Genomic DNA, 21,194 nt, shown 5'->3' with positions numbered 1-21,194 from the left:
ATTACCTAGGAAAGTTTAAGGGGAGAAAGATGAAATGATCAAGAGAAAAGAGTATTTTTGGAGTAAAAAGCAATTCTACTAGATATAGATCCTAGGGAAACTTTTTTTTTTTTAAAGTAAACACTACCCTCTACATGAGGCTTGAACTCACAATGCTAAGATCAAGAGTCCTGTGCTCTACAACTAAGCCCCAAGATTCTAGAGAAATTTTTACATGTTACAGGTTTCTACTTTTCATAACTACGATTTTGCAATCTATAGTCCATCCATGCAATGGATTCCATTATACAAATGGAGTATATTGCATAAACTCAGATTTTCAAAACAATACTAACAGAAAAAAGTTGTAAAATAACAGAGTAAGTAAGAGCTGTTACCAATATAAAAACAGGAATGAGAAGGTTCCGGTTTAACATGGCAATATAAAGGCACCTGAAGGTACCTCCTCCCATAGATGCTCTGAATCTACAGCTACATATTGAATAATTCCCTCAGAAGGGAATCTGGAAACTAGATGAATGACTCCTATACCTCAGGTGAATGAGAAAAAAACCTACATTGAAAGGGGCCTTGGCACACCCTCATCTCCTGGGAGCCATAAAGAACAAACAAGGTAGTTAGGATAATCACAAAGGTTTGAGACACCCAAGAGCTAGGAACGTGCTTTAATGTTAAGACTGATCTCCTACATAAGACTACTCCTTCAAGACTGGGAGAGGCGACTGTTTTACCTGGTGCACAGAGACCAACACAGACAGGAAAATGAAGAAAAAAGAAGAGTATGTTCTTAAAAAAAAAAAGTGAGATAACCTCAAATAAATCTTAGTGAAACAGAAAGAAGGGCTTTAGACCTGATGGAGACTTAAAAACAGTGGTCATAAAGATGCTCACCAAGATCAGGAGAACAATGTGTGTACAAAGTGAGAATTTCAACAAGAGAAAATAAACAAAAGTACCAGACGGAAGTTATATAATTTAAAAATATACTAACTAAATTGAAAAATTCAATACAGGGGCGTTCAGCAGCAGACTAGCTAAAGCAGAAGAAAGGATTAGCAAACTTAACGACAGGACAGTGGAACTTACCCAAACAGAGGAGCAGAAAGAAAAATGAATAAAAAAGATTGAAGATAGCTTAAGGGATTTGTGGGACACAATCAAGTAAGACCAATATTCACACTATAGGGGTCCCAGTAGAGAGAGAAAAAGAGAAAGCCAATTCAAAGTAATGGCTGGAAACTCCCCTAACCTGGACAAAGGAAAGAGACATCCAAACCCAGGAAGCCCAGAAACTTTCAAATAAGATAAATCCAAAGACCTCATACTAAGACACATTATAACTAAACTGCCAAATTTAATTTGAGAGAATCTTTAAAGCAACAAGAGAAAACTTGTTATATACAAGGGAACCTCCATACCACTCCTGAGATTTTCCAGAAGAAGCTTTGCAGGCCTGAAGGGAGTAATATCTATTCAAAGTGCTGAAAGAGGGCAGCCCTGGTGGCTCGGCGGCTCAGCGGTTCAGCGCCGCCTTCGGCCCAAGGCCTGATCCTGGAGTCCCGGGATCTAGTCCCACGTTGGGCTCCCTGAATGGAGCCTGCTTCTTTCTCCCTCTCCTGTGTCTCTGCCTCCCTCCCTCTCTATCTCTCATACATACATACATACAAATCTTTTTTTAAAAAAGTGCTGAAAGAGAAAAACTGCCAACCAAAACTTTTACTCAGCAAAATTGTCCTTTGGAACTGGAGAAATAGTTTTCCACACAAGCAAAAGTTGAAGCAGTTCATTAACACTAGAACAGCTTTACAAGAAATTTTAAAGAGGCTCCTTTAAATAAAAGGGTGGTATTTAGTAATAGGAAAGCATATGAAAATATAAATCTCACTGGTAAAGGTAAATATATAGTTAAATTCAGAAAAGTCTAATGTAACAGTGGTGGGTAAATCACATATAAATCTAGCATGAAGGTTAAAAGACAAAAGTAGCAAAAATAACTACAATAATTTGTTAATGAATACACAAAAATATGTAAATTATGACATCAAGAACAAAGTATGGGAGCAGGAAAAGTAAAAACACAGAACTTTAGTATGTGTTCTAATTTAAGTTGTTACCAACTTAAAATTGAGTATTACAAGATGTCTTATATAGGCTTTAGGTAACCATAACATGAAAACCTATAATAGATACACTACAGATAGAGAAGTCTAGAGCAAAATCATCAAATCACAAAGAGAGCAAAAGAACAGAAATACAAAACAGCCATAGAACAAAATGGCAACACTAAGTCGACACCTAGCAATAATTACTTCTAATGTAAATGGACTAAATTTTCCAATCAAAAGACACAGCGTGGCTGAATGGATAACAAAGCAAAACAGACACAGCTACATGCTGACTATACAGGACTCACTTAAGCCTTAAGGACACACACAAAATGAAAGAAGATATTTCACACAAATGGAAACCAAAAGAAAGCTGTAGTAGCTACGCTTCTATCAGATAAAACAGACTTCAAGACAGACTGTAACAAGAGACAAAATCATTATATAACAATAAGAGGATGAATTCATAGAGAGTATAAACATTTCCAAGTATTTATGCACCAAACACAGGAGCATGTAAATATGTAAAGTGAATATTAACAAACCTAAAATACAAAGGAGAAATAGCAATACAACATTTAACAGACATTTATAGACATTTACAGAACACTCCATCCCAAAGTACCAGAATATACATTCTTCTCAAGCATACAGGAACATTCTACAGGACCAAGCATATGCTAGGCCACCAAACAAGTCATAATAAAGTTAATATTGAAATCATATCAAGCATATTTTCTGACACTTGATATGTTATGAAATTAGAAAGCAATTACAAGAAAACTGGAAAATTCACAAATATGTGGAGATTAAACAATATGCTATGGAACAACTAGCAGGTCAAAGAAGAAATCAAATGAGAAATTTAAAAAATCTTCAGATGGAAAAGGAAATATATCAAAACTATGTGATGTCTTAGTTAAGCATCCAACTCTTGATTTCAGCTCAGGTCATGATCTCAGGATCTCGGGATCAAGCCCCGCCTAGGGCTCTGTGCTGGCTATGGAGCCTGCATGGGATTCTTCCTCTCCCACTGCCCCTCCCCACACCCACCACTGCACAAGCTTGCTCTCTAAAATAAACAAAATAAAACCCATTTAAAACAAACAAAAACCACCTATGGGATATAGCAAGAGCAGTCTTTTTTTTTTTTTTTTTTTTTTTCCTTTTTTCCCTTTTTTTTTTTTTTTTTCTCCCCACCAATACATTTATTTGAGGGAGGAAAGGTCAAATTTGATCAGGAACGTAAAAAGCTTCTGGGGGGATCCCTGGGTGGCGCTGCGGTTTGGCGCCTGCCTTTGGCCCAGGGCGCGATCCTGGAGACCCGGGATCGAATCCCACATCGGGCTCCTGGTGCATGGAGCCTGCTTCTCCCTCTGCCTGTGTCTCTGCTTCTCTCTCTCCCTGTGTGACTATCATAAATAAATTTTAAAAAAAAATTTAAAAAAAAAAAAAAAAAGCTTCTGGAATGAGAAAAAAATATTTGCAAATTAGAGATCTGACAAAGGGTTAATATCCAAACTATATAAAGAACTGCAACTTGATAGCAAAGAAACAAACAAATTTAAAAATGGTCATGGAAACTGAACAGACATTTTTCCAAAGAAGATCTACAAATGGCCAACAGGAACATGAGGAAGTGCTCAATATCACTAATTATTACAGAAATGCAAATTAAAACTATAATGAAATATCATTTTGTGTCTGTTAGAATGGCTTCCATCAAAAGACAACAAGCATTGGAGAGGATACGGAATAAAGGGAACCCTTGTGCACTGTTGGAGGAAATGTAAATTGGTACAACCACCATAGAAAACACTATGGAAGTTCCTCAAAAAATTAAAAACAGAATTTACCATATGATGCAGCAATTTCATCTGTTGGAATATATCCACAAAAAACAAAAAACTGTGGAACAGATTATCTGCTACCCCATGTTCATAGCAGTATCTACAGTAGCCAAGACATGGAAATGTTAAGTGTCCAATGATGGATGAATTATTTAGCCTTAAAAAGTAAGAAAATCCTGTCATTTGTGGAAACATGGATGGACCCTGAATTACTGTATGACCTCACTTATATGTCGATCTGTAAGGAAAAAAAGAAACCACTTACATGTGGAATCTTTAAAAAAAGGTGTGTGTGGGGGGTGCAAACTCATAGGAAAAAAGATCAGATTTCTGGTTAACAGAGGCAAGAGGTGGGGGGAGGAATTTGGTGAAAGTGGTCAAAAGGTATAAACTTTCAGTTATGAGATAAATTAGTACTGGTAATATAATGTACAACACAATAACAAGTTAGGTCCACTGTATGGTATATATGAAAGTTACAGAGTTCTCAACACAAAAGCAAAAAAACCCTTTTTTTTTCTTGATCTATAGGAGATGATGGGTGTCAACTAATTGTCATAATCATTTCACAAGATGTCAATCCAGTCATCGTACAGTACATATACACAGTGCTGTATGTCAACATATCTCAATAAAACTGGGAGAAAAAAAAGAGAAAAAAGGTCTCAAACCACCTAATCTTATTCCTTGGAAGCAGGAAAAAAAGAACAAAAGGCCAAAATTAGGAGAGAGAGGGGATCCCTGGGTGGCGCAGCGGTTTAGCGCCTGCCTTTGGCCCAGGGCGCGATCCTGGAGACCCGGGATCAAGTCCCACATCGGGCTCCCGGTGCATGGAGCCTGCTTCTCCCTCTGCCTGTGTCTCTGCCTCTCTCTCTCTGTGTGACTATCATAAATAAAAAAATAAAAAAATAAATTTAAAAAAAAAAAAAGGAGAGAGAATCTTAAGCATTGTGGGTGTGGGGCTTGATCTCAAAACCCTGAGATCATGACCTGAGCCAAAACCAAGAGTCAGATATTTAACCAACTGAGCCACTTAAGCTCTCCTGAATCCAATCGTATAGTAAAAGGATCACACACCATAATGAAGTGAGATTACAGGAATGTAAAGATGCCCATTTTTTAATTGGAATTTTTTTTTTTTTTGCTATTGTGTTGTAGGAATTCTTTATATATTTTGGATATTAATTCTATATCAGATATCTGATTTGTATTTTCTCCCATTTGGTACACCGCCTTTTCATTAAATCAAAATTAAAAATACCACATGACCCAGCAATTATACCCAGAAGTAAAGAAATCACTACCTCAAAAAGATACATGTACCCTCCATGTTGACTGCAGCATTATTTACAATAGCCAAGATACAGAAACAACCTAAGTGCCCACCTATGCACAGATAAATGGATAAAGAAAAAAACATACATAAAAGAATATGATTCAGCCATAGGGAAAAAAAAAAAAAAGGAAATCCTGCCATCTGTAACAACATGGATGGGCCTGAGGGCATTATGCTAAGTGAAATAATTCAGACAGAGAAAGACAAATAATGTATGACCTCATATACGTGTGGAATCTAAAAACAAACTAAAAAATACAGAGAACACATTGGTGGTTGCCAGAGGTGGGTGTGAAGGTGGTCAAAAGGTACAAACTTCCAGTTATAAGATAAGTAAGTTCTGAGAATATAACATCCAGTATGGTGACTTTAGTTACCTGAAAGTTGCAAAAAATCCCATTTTACAAGTTTTAAGAAAAAAAATGTGGATCTATGTGAAGTGATGTTAACTAAACTTACTGTGATAATCATTTTGCAATATATACCAAATCATTATACTGTACACCTTCAATGAACACAATGTTTTATGTCAATTCTATCTTAATAAAATAAAAAAATAAAAACAAGGATATGAAGATACAAACTTTGAGAGTCGTTTCTTTGAAGGAGGGGAAAAATGGACTGTGGCGAGGAAAGAGGAGACTTCAACTCTTATTTTTAAACGCAAAAAGTGTAAAGTATGTATAATTATTAACATATGCTTTTAGATGGTGAAGATGCAGGTATTATTATTTTTGATCCTTCTATATATCTTTGAAATATTTAAAATGAGAAATCCAGTCATAGACAAATGGAAGTCCTAAATGGGTCCCTGGAACATCCTTATCCTGGCTTCTCTGGGGAGGTACCTGGTCTTCGCTTCTTTGACCCACACTCCATGATGCTGTCACTGTGCTGAGACAGTGTCTCATCCTTCCGACTCTCCATCTCTTCATTTCCAATATCATCTTCTTTATAGTCAGTCTTTTCTTTAATTCGATCACCCAGGGCACTTTTTAACATCTATTGAGAAAATACAACACCTTTCATTGATTTTAGCAGAATGCACGTTGGGAACAGCAGACAGAATCTTCACAAAGCTTCTTCTCCTAATTAGGCACTAAGAACATTTGGATGCTTATGTATGTTTAGTTTCTGAAGGGTGTGTATCACTGCTACTGGAATATTCAGTTTCAATAGACTTCAGAGTAAATCACATAAGGACTTAATACATTTATTCAATGATACCCCTCAACTGTTAATACTGGATTCTGGGAGTTGAAATCAAGAGATCGAATTTATACCAAATCTGTCTTAGATGTATCTAAAAATAAAAGTTTTAATGTAATCAAATAGAATGATTATTTTCATCAGAATTCAATAAAAATCAGGATAAACCTGTACCAAATTTGGTTATACCATGAAAGGCCAAGAGATGACTTCTTATCTTGTGTCCTACCTGCCTGATATATGGAACATTTTCACAGTAACTAAGACACAACTAATTTTAGTACATTAGCTTACTTAGCTTTCATCTTTAATTGGAAGATCACTTAAATACTCACCAACTATGGCAGTCTCGATATAGATATAAAAAACAAGACTTGCCCAATCTAGTTCAGAGAGCCGTTGAGAGAGTTTCTCAGAAACTGCATATAACTCTTGTTCTGTTAACCTCTTTCCTGGCCTCTGGGAGAAGGTTGAATCCCAGGATGAGACTGTAGGTCTGCTGTCATATCTGTAACAAAATGACCACATGACATTTAAGTAGCCAAATGTGCTGTGTAATGCATGCTGTAACAAAGATTTCATACTGGTCTTCATAGCTCAGTTTGGAGAATATACTCCTTTCTTCAAATCCCTTTGCAAACAGACTGAAAACACTGCAATAAGTAAGGTTACCTTTTTCCTCTGGGAAGCTTCCTTGTCCGAGGGCCTTGGATCTGAGCTGAACAAATTTCCTGTTTGCTATCTTTAGGCGACTTAGAAGTTAAGACAACTCTATTATCTGATTCCTATTAAAAACAAAAGAGAATTGATTTGAAAAAGCTACAAAGAGGGCACATAAAAACATTTTGGATGGGAGGAAAGGGGAGAACCTGTGGGACAAAGTTCAGTCCTTTTATTCACCATGTTTTAAGTTTTTAATTTATTTAAGTAATCTCTAGACCCAATGTGGGCTCAAACTCATGCCCCCAAGATCAAGAGTCACATGCTCTTCTGAGCCAGCTGAGCACCCGTTTGACTTTTTAAAAAACACATTTGTCAGGGTACCTGGGTGGCTCAGTGGGTTAAGAGTCTAGTTTGACTCTTGATTTTTGCTCAGATCATGATGATCTCAGGGTCATGAGATTGAGCCCTGCATCAAGCTCCACAATGGGCATGGAGTCTGCTTATCACGCTTTCTCCTTCTCCTTCTGTTCCTGCACATGCTCTCTCTCACTTTATGTCAAATAAATAAATAAAATCTTACCGAAAAAAGAGTCAATAGAAACTGTCTGTAATTGAAATACTTAAATAAAGATAATGCCTTCCAAAATATGAATATATACTCTCAATGTTTTTAATAGATTTCTTTTTTAAAGGTTTATTTCTTTCAGAGAGAGCAAGCAAGCATGTGCGTGTGCTTGCAAGTACACAGGAGAGGGGGAGGGAAAGGAGAGGGAGAGAAGTCCCCAAGCAGACTCCCCACTGAGTGTAGAGCCCCATGTAGGGCTTGATCCCAGGACTCCAAGATGACCTGAGATGAACTCAAGAGTTGGACACCCAACTGAGTAAGCCACCCAGGTGCCTCATTAAACAATTTCTTTCTTTTTTTTTTTTTTTTTTATTTATTTATGATAGTCACAGAGAGAGAGAGAGAGAGAGGCAGAGACACAGGCGGAGGAAGAAGCAGGCTCCATGCACCGGGAGCCCGATGTGGGATTCGATCCCGGGTCTCCAGGATCGCGCCCTGGGCCAAAGGCAGGCGCCAAACCGCTGCGCCACCCAGGGATCCCAAACAATTTATTTCTTAATCTCAGAGTTAATCTTATGAAGAAACATTTGACATTCAAGAATCTCTTCAATTTCACTTATCTTGTTCTTCTACCAAAGTAAAATTAAACACTTTTTAGTATAAACAACTATAATACAATTGCATTTTTAAAAACTTTTTATTGAAGTGTCCTGCTCAAGAATTATTTCAAAATGAGCATTCACACTTAAATGCCACTCAGGTTAGGAAATAGAATATTATCAACAACTCAGAAGCCCTTCTACCATCCTCCCCTAAAACTCCTCCAAATGTAACCATTATCTTATGATCCCTTTTATCTATCCACCCACTCTATCTGAACAGGTGTACAGAATGTTTATTATGGCCACCTAATGCTAATGATGCTTATTTCATCCTTACACTTTTTATGCACTGTTTGAATTTTTAATAATGAGAATGTACCATTGTTTAAAAATTCACCTTTTGCATATGTCCCTAGCTGTTCATTTCTAGGCGGATAGGGACAGGATAACTTTACAAAAAGGTTTTTTTTTTTTTTTTTCCAAAGAGTGGAAGCAAATAGGCCAAGGTATTAACAGCAGTTCACACTGGATAATAGGAATATGGGTGTATGGTTTTTCATACTTTCTTATAAAAGTTTAAGTGATTTAACTAAGGACACAGAATATGGGTTCTAAAACTAGAATACTGAGTTTAAATCCTGACTCTACAGTTCCTGTGTACCTGAACTTAGATATTTAATCTCTTTGTAACAGCTTTCCCATGGGAAATAAAAATCATACCTGTTCCATAGCTGTTGTGAGGAGTATATTATTCAATACCTGCAAAAACCTAGAACTATGCATGACACAAAATAAACACCTAATACTATTTTCCTTTTTATACATTTATCCCTACTGTCTTAAAGTAAGAACATGTAGGTATACGCAGAGGTAAGGCTTGAGAAATATAGGGCTCATTAGTGGAGTATCCTTGATTACTATTCTAGTAGACCTCTTTAAATTTATGGACTTCTACCTACTCAAAAGCAAGCCTTTCCACTTACCACAGAAAATGCTGTGCTCTCTCCAGTAGAATTCATGGCAGGGGAGATGTGACTTGAACGCAAGTATTCTTTTCCTATGGGACAGGGTGCTCTAGGCTCTGAAGGGTGGTAGGGTGGATGCAAAGGAATAGCTGATCGAATAGGCTCCCCGAGCTTCCTAGCATTTGGAATCACATCCACAGAAGGAATTTCCACTAGTTATCAAAAATAAAGTGGACATTAAGGTGAAACTCTAAAAAATATATCGTTTATTATGTATACATACCTATCGATACTAAAAACCTAAATGACTGGAGGATAGCTACATAAAAATGATGGTTTATCCACAGGTTATAAAACTAGGTAGCCATAACAATGATTTATGTAATACTAAGTAAAATCCCAGAGAGAACAGTAAGAAATGAGAGTATTTTTCAAATGACTATATTTTATCATTCCCTAATAATTTGAAGACCATCAACTGATAATACTAGTATGTATATTAGAGATTCTAATTATCCTAAAATCTTTAAGAGAAGAATATGGATGCAAAACATATGACCAAAAGCTATTTTATGAAATCAGAGCTCATAATTCATTACCAAACATTTACAAATATGATCACGTAAAACCAAAAAGAATCACAGCAAGTATAAAGCAACAAAAGTAAAAAGGCTAATAGCAACAGAAACTATCTTAGGAACTATTGTCTCTAACTCATAGCAATAGTCTAACAACGCATTACTACTCACTGTCTTCAGTAAAGGATGTCCTGCTCTTGGACAAAAAACTAGATGAGGGAGGGTGCATTTCTTCACGTGACATGGTTAAGGCTTTTTTGGACTGCATTTCACTGGGGCCAGCGGCACCTAGAGAAGAAGGTATTACGTGTAGAATTGTTTTTTATTTGCTGAATGTTATACTAAAAACCAAGAATTTTTTTACCCAGAGGCTAAAAATCCCAGGAATGACATGATCATTGAACTATGTTGGTCTGATTGCCCAAACTTCCCATTACTATTAATAATGATCAGAGAGGAAGCTCTAGTTCTATAGTCCAGAACCAATTATACAAATTTTTTTCCACTTATTCAAATTAAAAGCAAAGTTTCACATCATATTACTTTGCTTTAGAAAAAGAAGTGCCACAGAAATAGATACACAGATCAAAATAACAGAATAGAGAGCCCAGAAAAAAAAAAAAAACTAGTTTATATGGTCAATTAATTAATCTCCAACAAAGAGGTAAGAATATAAGGAAAAACTGGTCCCTTCAATAAATGGTGGTAGGAAAAGTGGACAGCTACATTGCAAAAGAATGAAACTGGAGTACCTGACACCATACACAAAAATTACCTAAAAATGGATTAAATAACTAAATGTGAGACATGAAACCATAAAACTTTTAGAAGAAAACACAGGCAGTAATCTCTACGACATTAGCCTTAGCAACATTTTTCTGATATGTCTCCTCAGGCAAGGGAAACAAAAGCAAAAATAAACTATTAGGACTACAAGAATCTTCTTCTGCACAGAGAAGGAAACCATCAACAAAATAATTGGTGAGTCATTTGGATCTTGTGCCATAGTTTGCCAACCTCTGACCTAAAGAAACCACTGTTAACATTTTAATTTCTTTCCTTACAGATATGCTAATGTGCATCTTATGTGATCTTATAAAGTGTAATCAAACTAAGTAATTTTTAATTGAGGTACAGTTGACACACAATATTATACTTGTTTCAAGTGTACAACATAGTAATTTGGCAACTCTGTATGTTATGCTATGCTCATCATAAGCATAGCTACCATCTGTCATTGTATGTTATTTTAATACTGTTGACTATATTTCTTTTACCTTTCATTCCTGTGACTTACTCATTCCATAACTGGAAGGCTATATACCTCCTATTCTACTTTGTCCATTTTACCTATTCCCCCCCACTTTCTCCTGTATGGAAACCATCAGTTCTCTGTATCTATTTCTTTTTTACCTATTCCCCCCACCTTCTCCAGTATGGAAACCATAAGTTCTCTGGTCTACTTCTTTTTGTTTTCATTTGCTTTATTTTTTAGATTCCATATATAAGTGAAATTCTTTGGTATTTGCCTTTCTCTGAGCTAGGAATCTTGGCTGATACCATAATAAAAAAGCTTACAGATCAAATTGTTTTGTCTAATTTTAAATGCTTTTTATTTTAAATCAGCTTTATAAGATTACATAGAAAGCTACAGTAAATTTTTCTGAAATTGAGGGAATATCCACTTTGCTCCTTTAGAAATCTAAGTACACAAACTTCCCACAAACAGAATGGACTTAAGAACCCCCTCTCCAAATGACTATTTACTTTTCTCCAATTTAATGAAAAACTTCACCATAAATGTATTCCTTACTTGGAAGGTCTGAGAATGCACCCCGAAAACCCACTGTTACCAAATGGTCAACTGACAATCTCTACAAACAGAAAAATTCACGTTGCACAGACCCCAAACTCCACGCAATTTATTCCAAGATACTTGTGTATTTCAACATTTCTGACGCTGATTTGATGCCTTCTTAAAACCAGCAAATACATCTTTTTGTGCTTTCCTTTTCTATAATCCAGTGCAATATGGCCATTTTCATATCAAAATGTTTAAAATATGTGAATCTCCCTGTATAACTTCCTAATTACATGAAAAGCATCTAAGATCTAATGTTCAAAATTCATAATATGGTCCATCCACAATTTCTCTACTACCCAAACTGAATTTGTCATCAGTTTGATTTGAGGCTAATTCAGTTTTACCTGGGCTTATTTTTTCTTGGATGATCAAGTAATTCATATGCTCTTCATTTTTGATGAAATTTCTCTTAAAATCTCATGCTTAGTTACCATATGGGACTTCTGTCAGACTGAAAGTGATACACTCAAATCTTACCTCATAATTTCGAGATTGTTTTAGGACATATTGCTAAATATGTCCTAAAACTTGTCTACTGTAAGCATTAATATATTCACTAAATATCTATATAATAAATGTATGTAACATTTCATTAAGAAAAGGGGGTGGCCCTGGGTAGAAAAAATGGATGAAGATGGTCAAGTGGCACAAATTTCCAGTTAAATAAGTCATGGGACTATAAATATACAAAGAGGCTAGATCTTAAAAGTTATCACAAGGAAAAAAAATTTCAACTATAAATGGTGACAAACATTAACTAGACTTCTGCGATGATCATTTCACAATATATGTAAACATAAAATTATCAGGTTGTACATCTCTAACAATGTTACATGTCAATTATCTCAACAGCCCAGGAATCAAAGCCTAAATTAGATGCCCATAAATGTATATGATGAGTTAATCTGTAGACTTAAATCCAAATATAAAAGGAAGTTACCATAGTCCTTTATGACATTAAACCCAAAGACCTTAGCCTAGCTTTTCTCTTAATCTTTTTTCTTTTGCCTTAATCGTATTATAATCTGAATAGTTAAAATCCGAAAACAATTCACTTTTTACAGAAGCAACCTTTCTACATGGCAATTGCTATCACAGAACACCATCTCTAAAATCACCATTTCTTCCACCTTCTGTTAATCCTACTCTCTTTCCTTCAAGAAACAGTATTACCTACACTTGACTTTTGGTCATCACATTACTTTGCTCCTCCCAGTAGCAAGTACATGTCTTTGGTCTACTGTCTAACCTGCCAGACTTAGGTTCTTTGAACACTGGAATTCAGTGTCTATTCTTTGCAATCAAAGTATTAATGCTGAGAGAGTGATTTCAGAGATGGTTTTGTGGAATTCTCTGATTTCACACATTAAGAAACTGAGGCTCAGGAAAGATAAGGGCCCTGACAAAGTCACACAGCTAGTAGCAGAGTCTGGATAAGAACTTGGTCACTGGATTCCCAATTTAATACACTTAATTCCTCTCTAGCATTCCTGTTCTTCCATTAAAAAAACCCCCACAACTTATTGCGGGCCTGGTGTTTTGCAAAGCTTTGGAATATTAAGATGAATATGAATAATTTTACTATATATTTCACTTGTTTGTCTTATTGGCTGCCTCCACAAGTAGAATGTAAGCTCTACAAGGGAAGGAATTTGTGTCTATTGTGTTTACCACTGTAACACCCCTGCTTGGCACAGGGAAAACATTAAACATGTGCTGAATGAGTACGGTGGCTACTGTCCCTGAAACTCATGACATACTCAAAATTTCTATGCAATGTGAGAATGCTATTACCAAAATAAGGTGAGAGGGCCACACTGTAGAAATACAGAGCCTTAGAGCCTGAGGCACATGGGGGAGGCTGGGCTTTGTAAATTTGCCAGGAATAGAAAGGAAGGAAGAATACCCCAATAGGATGCCAGAAAAGAGCATGGCAACCAAGGTAGGGAGGACAGGGAGTGAGATGTTGGAGGACAGCAAGATGGGACGCTCAAAATGGGTCTGAAAGATACTTAGGCTTACTGTATATAAGCAGCAGACTATTAGAAATGTGGCCTGACACCTGGCAGAAAAATTGCCACTGGATGATATACAGGCTTCTTGGTTGAAACCACGAAAAGAGTAAGTCACCCAGTTAAGGAAGCTACACTTAGGGAGTAACCTGAGTGTAAGTGGATGATTAAGTTGCATCCAGAATTCTCTTCCCAGAGTATCAAGTCCCATATATTACAAGACAAACTTGCATCTACCTGCTTGCATTGTGCCTGTGACTCCTCCTTGACTGATTTCAGGTTAACTGTTCATATTTAGGATAATGGTGGTATACTCTTACAAATTCAATTCTAATGTCAAGTTATAGCTTTCTATGTTCTTCTCAACTATAAAACATTCCTAAGTATATTTTTATAGTTAGATGTTGAATAACTAACTGGTATCTAATTACTTACCATTACTTCTTAGAGAAAAAGTATGTGCGGTATCTCCAAGTCGAATTATTTCACCGGTGGATTCTGTTTCATCTCCATCCCAAGAGGGGCCCAAAGCCTCTGATGACAAGGAGCACCTGAAAGAGTTCCCTTACTTATTTAGGACCTGGCCTAACCACAGAGGGGCCCCTACCAAGAAGGACCCCAAGAGTTGCTTCAAACAGCCTACCTATGGGTAATGAGACTAATTGCAATATGCAGAAAAAGGGCAAGACACTCCACTCCCTTCTGTTGCTTTTCACTTGCTGCTTATCTGTTTTGACTGATGTATGTATGGTAGAAATAACTGTGTGGAAAGTGTCAGGGATTAAATGCACTGGAAAATACACAAAGAACAATAAACAATGGATACTCTAGGGATGTAGGAGTAGAGTCTGGGTAGGGTATTAATTTTGCATTAATATTCTTGTGTTGTTTCACTTTTGCACTTTAAAAAAAATCTAATAAAAAAAAAATAAAGTCAAGAAAGTCATCATATGGTGATCTCCCTTAAGACATGTTTTCCACGATGTACTACACCTGAATAGGAAAGCACTGCCTGGGTTTTTCAAATCATGACAAACTCCATGAAAAAATGGAGAATCAGACATTTAAAACAAAGCCATAGCATCATATTCAACCGCTAGTTAGAACTACCATCAAATGTAGGATGTTTAAAAAACAACAATAACAACAACAACAAAAAAAAACAGGAATAGCCACCTCCACCTTAGAGGAGTGGTTTAGCCAATTATAAAGCACACATATGAATGGTCTGCTATACAGTAATTAAAAACTACTACAAAGAGTTTAAACAACTTGAAGGCTACTGATGTGTAAAATTTTTAAATGCAGAAAACAAAATTACATAAATATGACTAAATCTAAAAAAACCCCAAAAGAATAAAAAAGACTAACGTATAACAAAGCATCAAATAAGTACTTATTTAGTCAAAATGATAGAGCTCATTTTTTTCTACTGGTTTCTATTCTCCGTACTTTCAAGTTTTCTGTAAGGAATACAAACTATTTTGATAACCAAGGGAAAACATTTAAAAGTAAGTAGGTGCTTAATACTGAAAATTAAATATTACATATAGCTCAAGGCTCTTAAACCTCCCTCAGGGGGTTTAAAATATGAGAAAATATTAAAGTTTTCACACTAGTTTTTGCTTCCATTCTGGTATACTCTGTGCCATTTCAATTCTTTGTAGAAGAAAATAGCATTAATTTGCTTCGATTAAATTCATAGACATTGAGCACTACCTCCCAAAAGAAACCTTTTTCCATGATGACTTGGATTCCTTAGTACTTTCTGGCTCTTCCAAAGGTTCTCTTAGATGGGATTCTTTAAAACTCTGTCCAGTTTCACCTGTTTAGAATAAACACAATACCAAAAAACCCCAAAATTAATAATGCTATTTTGATACAGAGGTAGGTAGAAGGAAGAATAGTAAGGCACCTCATCCTCTCCTGGTAAACTGGGCTCTTGTGAACTTGAAAGTAGAAAGAACCAAATCATCACTTATGATGAGCACGTATTGGGTAACAAACAAAACTGTTGCTTGAAAAGCAGTGTCTACTTGTATTAGCAATGTTTTATTTTTTAAGCTAAGTGGTAGGTCCTTTTCTGTTGTTTAGAACCTCCCTACCTGTAAAGGATGTCTGAGGCAAGAGGATGAGGCTGTGGTTTCAGCCTCACATGACTGTGTCAGCCTACCTCAAGTTCCAAGACTATCACTCTCCTAGCCTACCTAAGAATCAGACTACATCAAGGCTTGGATGGAATTTTCCTTCAGATGATCACATTCTACCCCACATATCAGAGGAATATAGTTTCACTAGTGATAGCACCTCGCTAGCAAAGTGACTTCAGGAGGTATGTGGGTGAACCTTCTATGATTCATATTTATACCTCTGGATATTCCCATTCCCATTTCTAGAGATTCCCTGTTCAAACATCCACCTTCATTTTTTTTTCTATTTCTGTATTCAACAAACATTTTAATAACATGAGTTAACATTCACTGTGCGTTTACTCTCAGCTAGGCTTGGTGCTAAGCTGTTTATGCATACCTAATTTGACCTTCACTACAGCCATGAAAGAATTTCAGATGAGAAAACTGAGGCTTCAAGAGCTTCAAACAATGAGGGGCAGAACGCAGCACTGACTCAAGTTCTGCTTTCAAATCTCTTGTCCTTCAGTTTAAGTAAATGACAATGCTAGCTCAGGTACCAGGAAAGAGCTGCAATACATACCTGATGTGCCTAACGATAATAAATATTTACTTCCCGTTATTAACTGGCATTTTGAAGAATCTGCTCAGCTCTAGGTAATTTTGCCATAGCAACTTGGAGAATCAGACTTTAGAAAATACTGTCCACCTCAGGTACTACCATACAGGGAGATCCCATCTGTGCAACTCCCTTCTAGCAGCCCTAAACTCACCACATTCTACTGACCTCCCCTCGAAAGATCCCTCCTTACCCCCTACCTCAGCATTTCACTATTACCAGACTCACATATAAGTACTTCTCAGTTCTGTGTTCCTCTCTCCATCCCCACGGCCCTATCCATGGCCAAACCACTATGGTCCCTGCAATAGTAAAAACTGCTGCTGTCAGTGTAAAATTTCAAATTAATCAATCTCCACCTAATGGTAATTTTCTACCTCTTAATCTTGCTGCTAAAATGACTAAAGAGCTACAGAGCATCAAAATACCTACTGGTAGCCTTGAATTAGGTTTCACATGTCTCATTCTCCCTTAATTCTATAATGTTTTTATTGTACAATAGTCCCCACTTATCCAAGGAGGATATTCCAAGGCTCACAAAGAATGCCTGAAACCCCAGATAGTACTGAACACTATACACTTTTTCCTGTACATACATACCTACGATAAAGTTTAGCTTCTAAGGTACATTAAGATCAAAAACAGCTAATAATAAAATAAAGCTGTTACAATAAATTGGCACAAAAGTTACCAAAATGTGGTCTGTCAAAATATCTTACTGTCTTATACTCCCCCTTCTCATGATGATGTGGGAAGATAAAATACCTATGTGATGAGATGAAGTGAGGTAAATGAAATGGGCACTGCAACACAGCATTAGGTTATTATGGCCTTCTGACAAAACGTCAGAAGGATCATCTGCTTCTGGATAGAAGTTGACTGTAACTCAAACTACAGAAAGTAAAACTGCACATCTGTGGGGGACTACTGTATGTATTTACAGCTGTCTTCCTGACTTGAGTATAGGCTTCCTTGAGAGCAATAAACATGGCATGCAATTTTGAATCCTCCCAGAGGATTCTATTTTCAGCATATATTTAACATATATTAAACATTCAAAATACTTCACATTCAAAACACTCTTTTTATTTTTTTTTTTCTTTAAATATTTCACTTATTTATTCATTACAGACAGACAGGGACACAGGCAGAAGGAGAAGCAGGCTCCATGCAGGGAACCCAATGTGAGACTCAATCCCTCTACAGGATCACTCCCTGAGCTGGAAGGCAGACGCTCAACCACTGAGCCACCCAGGCATCCCACCACTCAAGTTTTTAAAATAAAAAATACCTTGTAAAAAAAAAAAAAAAAAAAAAAATACCTTGTGTGGCAATTTTTCCTTCCAGGTCATACTTACATATTTTTAAATCTTTTCAACAACAATGATAAAAGGTAGAAAACTATCACTAAAGAGTTTAGAGTTAATTTCAAATGTTATAATCACAGCATACATTTCACCATCAACAGGGAGAGAAATAGGAAGAGTAAACCTACCGAAATTTTTCTCTTCATTCATATTAGAATTTGTTACTGCTGCTGAAAATTTGTTTGATAACCTTAAAATAGTAAAACCATTCTTATAAAAAAAAAAAAAAAACCATTCTTATATGGGCCATATACTACTCCAATCATAACACGCAGCACTATTTACTCAACCCATCTCAAATTTCTAAGACGGGTTTTTCTTCTTTGCAATAACACTGCAATGAAGACTTTTAAGCACCTTCCTTTTATATTACCTTCCTTAGGATAAATCCCTAGAAATGAGATAAACTGAGTCAAAGATTATAAATAGCTCTTAAATACTGCTGATCCACTTAAATAACCATAAACTTTTCATAAAATATGACGATATTATCTTTATAATTATGAAAAACCATAAAATAAAACTTTTACACAATGAATTGTTACAATTTGGGAAACTGGGTTACTCAAAGACTAAAATAAAATGTTCAGGCTGTCACAAACCTAAATGTAGGTTGAAGATAAAAAACACACCAATTCTTCCTGCTAATGTTTTAGCAATATCCAAATTATAACAAAAATGGCAGTTCTGACAGAGGAAAATTATAGAGTACGTAATTTCATGCAATAATAGGACAACAGACAAATTTTAGCCAGAATTTAGCTATTCCAGATTAGCTTTTTTTTTTGATTAGCTTTAAAATAATTTATAAGCAACATCCAAGTTGACAAAGGACATGGTAACAGTCTAGGATAGTTTTCAACCACTTAGAACAGTAAGAATTGTGATTTATGATTAAATTTACCAGGAATATGCATTAGTGATTCTAATTCCCATGAACAAAAACAGGCAAAAAGGGACATGATATAAAATATAAACCAAATTTTTTAACAAAATCAAATTTCTATTTTCAAACTTACTTTTCTCAAGAGATGTCTCACTGATATTTTCTGTAAGATACTCCAGCAATCCATCAAATATTTCTAGCAGATTCTTAATAGATTCACTATCTCCTTTCACTATATTTTCTCCTAAACACAAAATAGAGTTAAAAATATTAACCAAGAAATTGAGAGCCTCATAATTTTGTTTTTTTGTTTTTTTTTTTTGAGCCTCATAATTTTGAAATGAAGACATCACCATGTAAATACTGTTCAAGATAAAAGAATTATAAACTACCTCAGAAAAAACAATATTATAAATACTAAAAACAAATTTTCTGATGCCTGATTATGTCTGAATAATCAAAGGAAGCAGCCTTGAATATAATGTTTGATAATTAATTGGCACATTCGATCCTTTATCAAGAAACAAAGTAAATGGACTTAAGGAAACACACCCTAGGTAAAATTTATACCAAAATATAAAGCATCTAAAGCAGAACTTTATTAGGCTACTGAAAAAAATGGCAGTGGAGAACACAGTGGGATACTACTTCTAGACGGTGGCTTGTTCTAAAGATAACATAATAAAACAAAAACTAAGGCGCCTGAGTGGCTCAGTCAGTTAAGGGTCTGCCTTTGGCTCAGTCATGATCCTGGGGTTTGAGCCCTGTGTCAGGCTCCCTGTTCAATGGGGAGTCTGTTTCTCCTTCTGCCCCTTACTCTCCTCGTGCTCTCTTACTTGCTCTTTCTCTCAAATAAATAAAATCTTAAAACAAAAAACAAAAAACAAAAAACTTGTTACTTTCATCAGGAGTTCTTCATTTTCTGTTAACTCCTATTCATTTTGTTTGGATCACGCCATTTTCTTAATTAAAAACTGTCCATGAGGGGGATCCCTGGGTGGCTCAGCGGTTTAGCACCTGCCTTTGGCCCAGGGCACAATCCTGGAGTCCCAGGATTGAGTCCCGCGTCAGGTTCCCGGCATGGAACCTGCTTCTCCCTCTGCCTGTGTCTCTGCGCCTCTCTCTCTATCATGAATAAATAAATCTTTAAAAAAAATAAATAAATAAAACAAAACTGTCCATGAATACAAACTTTCAATTTGTATAACTTCCAATTATAAATAAGTCACAGACATAAAAAAATAAGGCATAGGGAATAATGTCAGTAATATTGTAATAAGCATTAAATGGTGACAGATGATAACACTAATCACAGTGAGCACCGTACAATATACAGAACTGTGGAATCACTATGTTGTGCACCTGAAACCAATATAACTTTGTATTTCAACTATACTTCAGTAAAATTTTCTTTAAAAAACTGTCCATGTATATACCCCCCCCCTTTTTTTAAAGATTTTATTTATTTACTCATGAGACACAGAGAGAGAGAGAAGCAGACTCCATGCAGGGAGCCCAACGTGGGTAGGACTCTATCCTGGGACTCCAGGATCAAGCCCTGGGCCAAAGAGAGGCACTCAACCGCTGAGCTACCCAGGCATTCCTATAAAACCCTTTTTAGTCTCACCTTACCCCCAACTTCTCCAGTCCAATTTCCCACCACATCCACTTTATACAATCCCTACCACAATACCTGGCCCATAATAAATTTTCTTTCAAGGTTTTATTTAAGCATTTGAGAGAGAGAGAGAAAGCATGAACAGTGGGGAGAGCAGAGGGAGAGAGACAAGCAGACTTCCCACTGAGCAGAGAGCCCCCTGGGGGCTGCCTGATGCGGGGTTGATCTCAGGACCCCAGGACCAAGACCTGAGGGAACTCAGAGACTTCAACCAACTGAGCCACCCAAGTGCACCCCATAATAAGTTTTTAATAAATGCTAAATTGAAATATTGACAAGAAATGGGTTAGTAAAAGCCTGGAAACTTGGCACGCTTACTGTCACGTAAAATGGACTCTAATCAACATCAGGTATGGACAGAATTTAACTCAAGACACCTACACCTGGGTTGTCCTCTGGGAGATCATGCTTGTAAATTCTCATAAGTTCAAATCGGTAAGGGAGAGGCAAAATGGAAATATGATATTTGACAGAATCTAGCCATTCAAAACTTCATTCATGATGCAAAACAAGCCTAAACCAAAAATGTGATGTTCTACACTACTAGTACAGATGGACAACATTTGTCAATTTTTTTCTGTTTAAAGCAAACAGAAATCTTGTTCTTAAGCCTTATGTTTTTCTGGCTTAACAAGATACACAAGTATACCCCAAGGGCATACTCAGAACTTCTCAGTTGCCAGGATGGGGAGCATCCTCTGCCAACCCAGCAACTAAGACTGCCCACCAGAATGCAGTGCTTCATGGTTGCTTTAAACAGAAAACA

At 36.3% G+C, this 21,194-nt stretch overlaps 1 protein-coding gene across 2 annotated transcripts in view; it reads right to left on the bottom strand.

Annotated features, from left to right (window-relative positions):
• Window positions 1-21,194, bottom strand: part of CEP95 (centrosomal protein 95) — a 35,052-nt gene that overhangs the window by 8,622 nt on the left and 5,236 nt on the right. The window contains exons 4-11 of one of the 2 annotated variants that reach the window (XM_041724011.1): window positions 18,884-18,994; window positions 15,469-15,574; window positions 14,185-14,300; window positions 10,045-10,161; window positions 9,314-9,507; window positions 7,173-7,285; window positions 6,879-7,008; window positions 6,140-6,293 (exon numbers count right to left, since the gene is read on the bottom strand). In XM_041724011.1, the coding sequence (XP_041579945.1) occupies window positions 6,140-6,293; window positions 6,879-7,008; window positions 7,173-7,285; window positions 9,314-9,507; window positions 10,045-10,161; window positions 14,185-14,300; window positions 15,469-15,574; window positions 18,884-18,994 (1,041 nt within the window). The remainder of the gene's footprint in view (window positions 1-6,139; window positions 6,294-6,878; window positions 7,009-7,172; window positions 7,286-9,313; window positions 9,508-10,044; window positions 10,162-14,184; window positions 14,301-15,468; window positions 15,575-18,883; window positions 18,995-21,194) is intronic. The other variant, XM_041724012.1, reaches the window with a different exon arrangement.

The sequence above is a fragment of the Vulpes lagopus genome, chromosome 12 (assembly GCF_018345385.1).
Source record: "Vulpes lagopus strain Blue_001 chromosome 12, ASM1834538v1, whole genome shotgun sequence".
NCBI classification, from domain to species: Eukaryota; Metazoa; Chordata; class Mammalia; order Carnivora; family Canidae; genus Vulpes; species Vulpes lagopus.
Note: the sequence above shows the minus strand (reverse complement) of the source record. Positions and strands in the feature narration are given on the sequence as shown.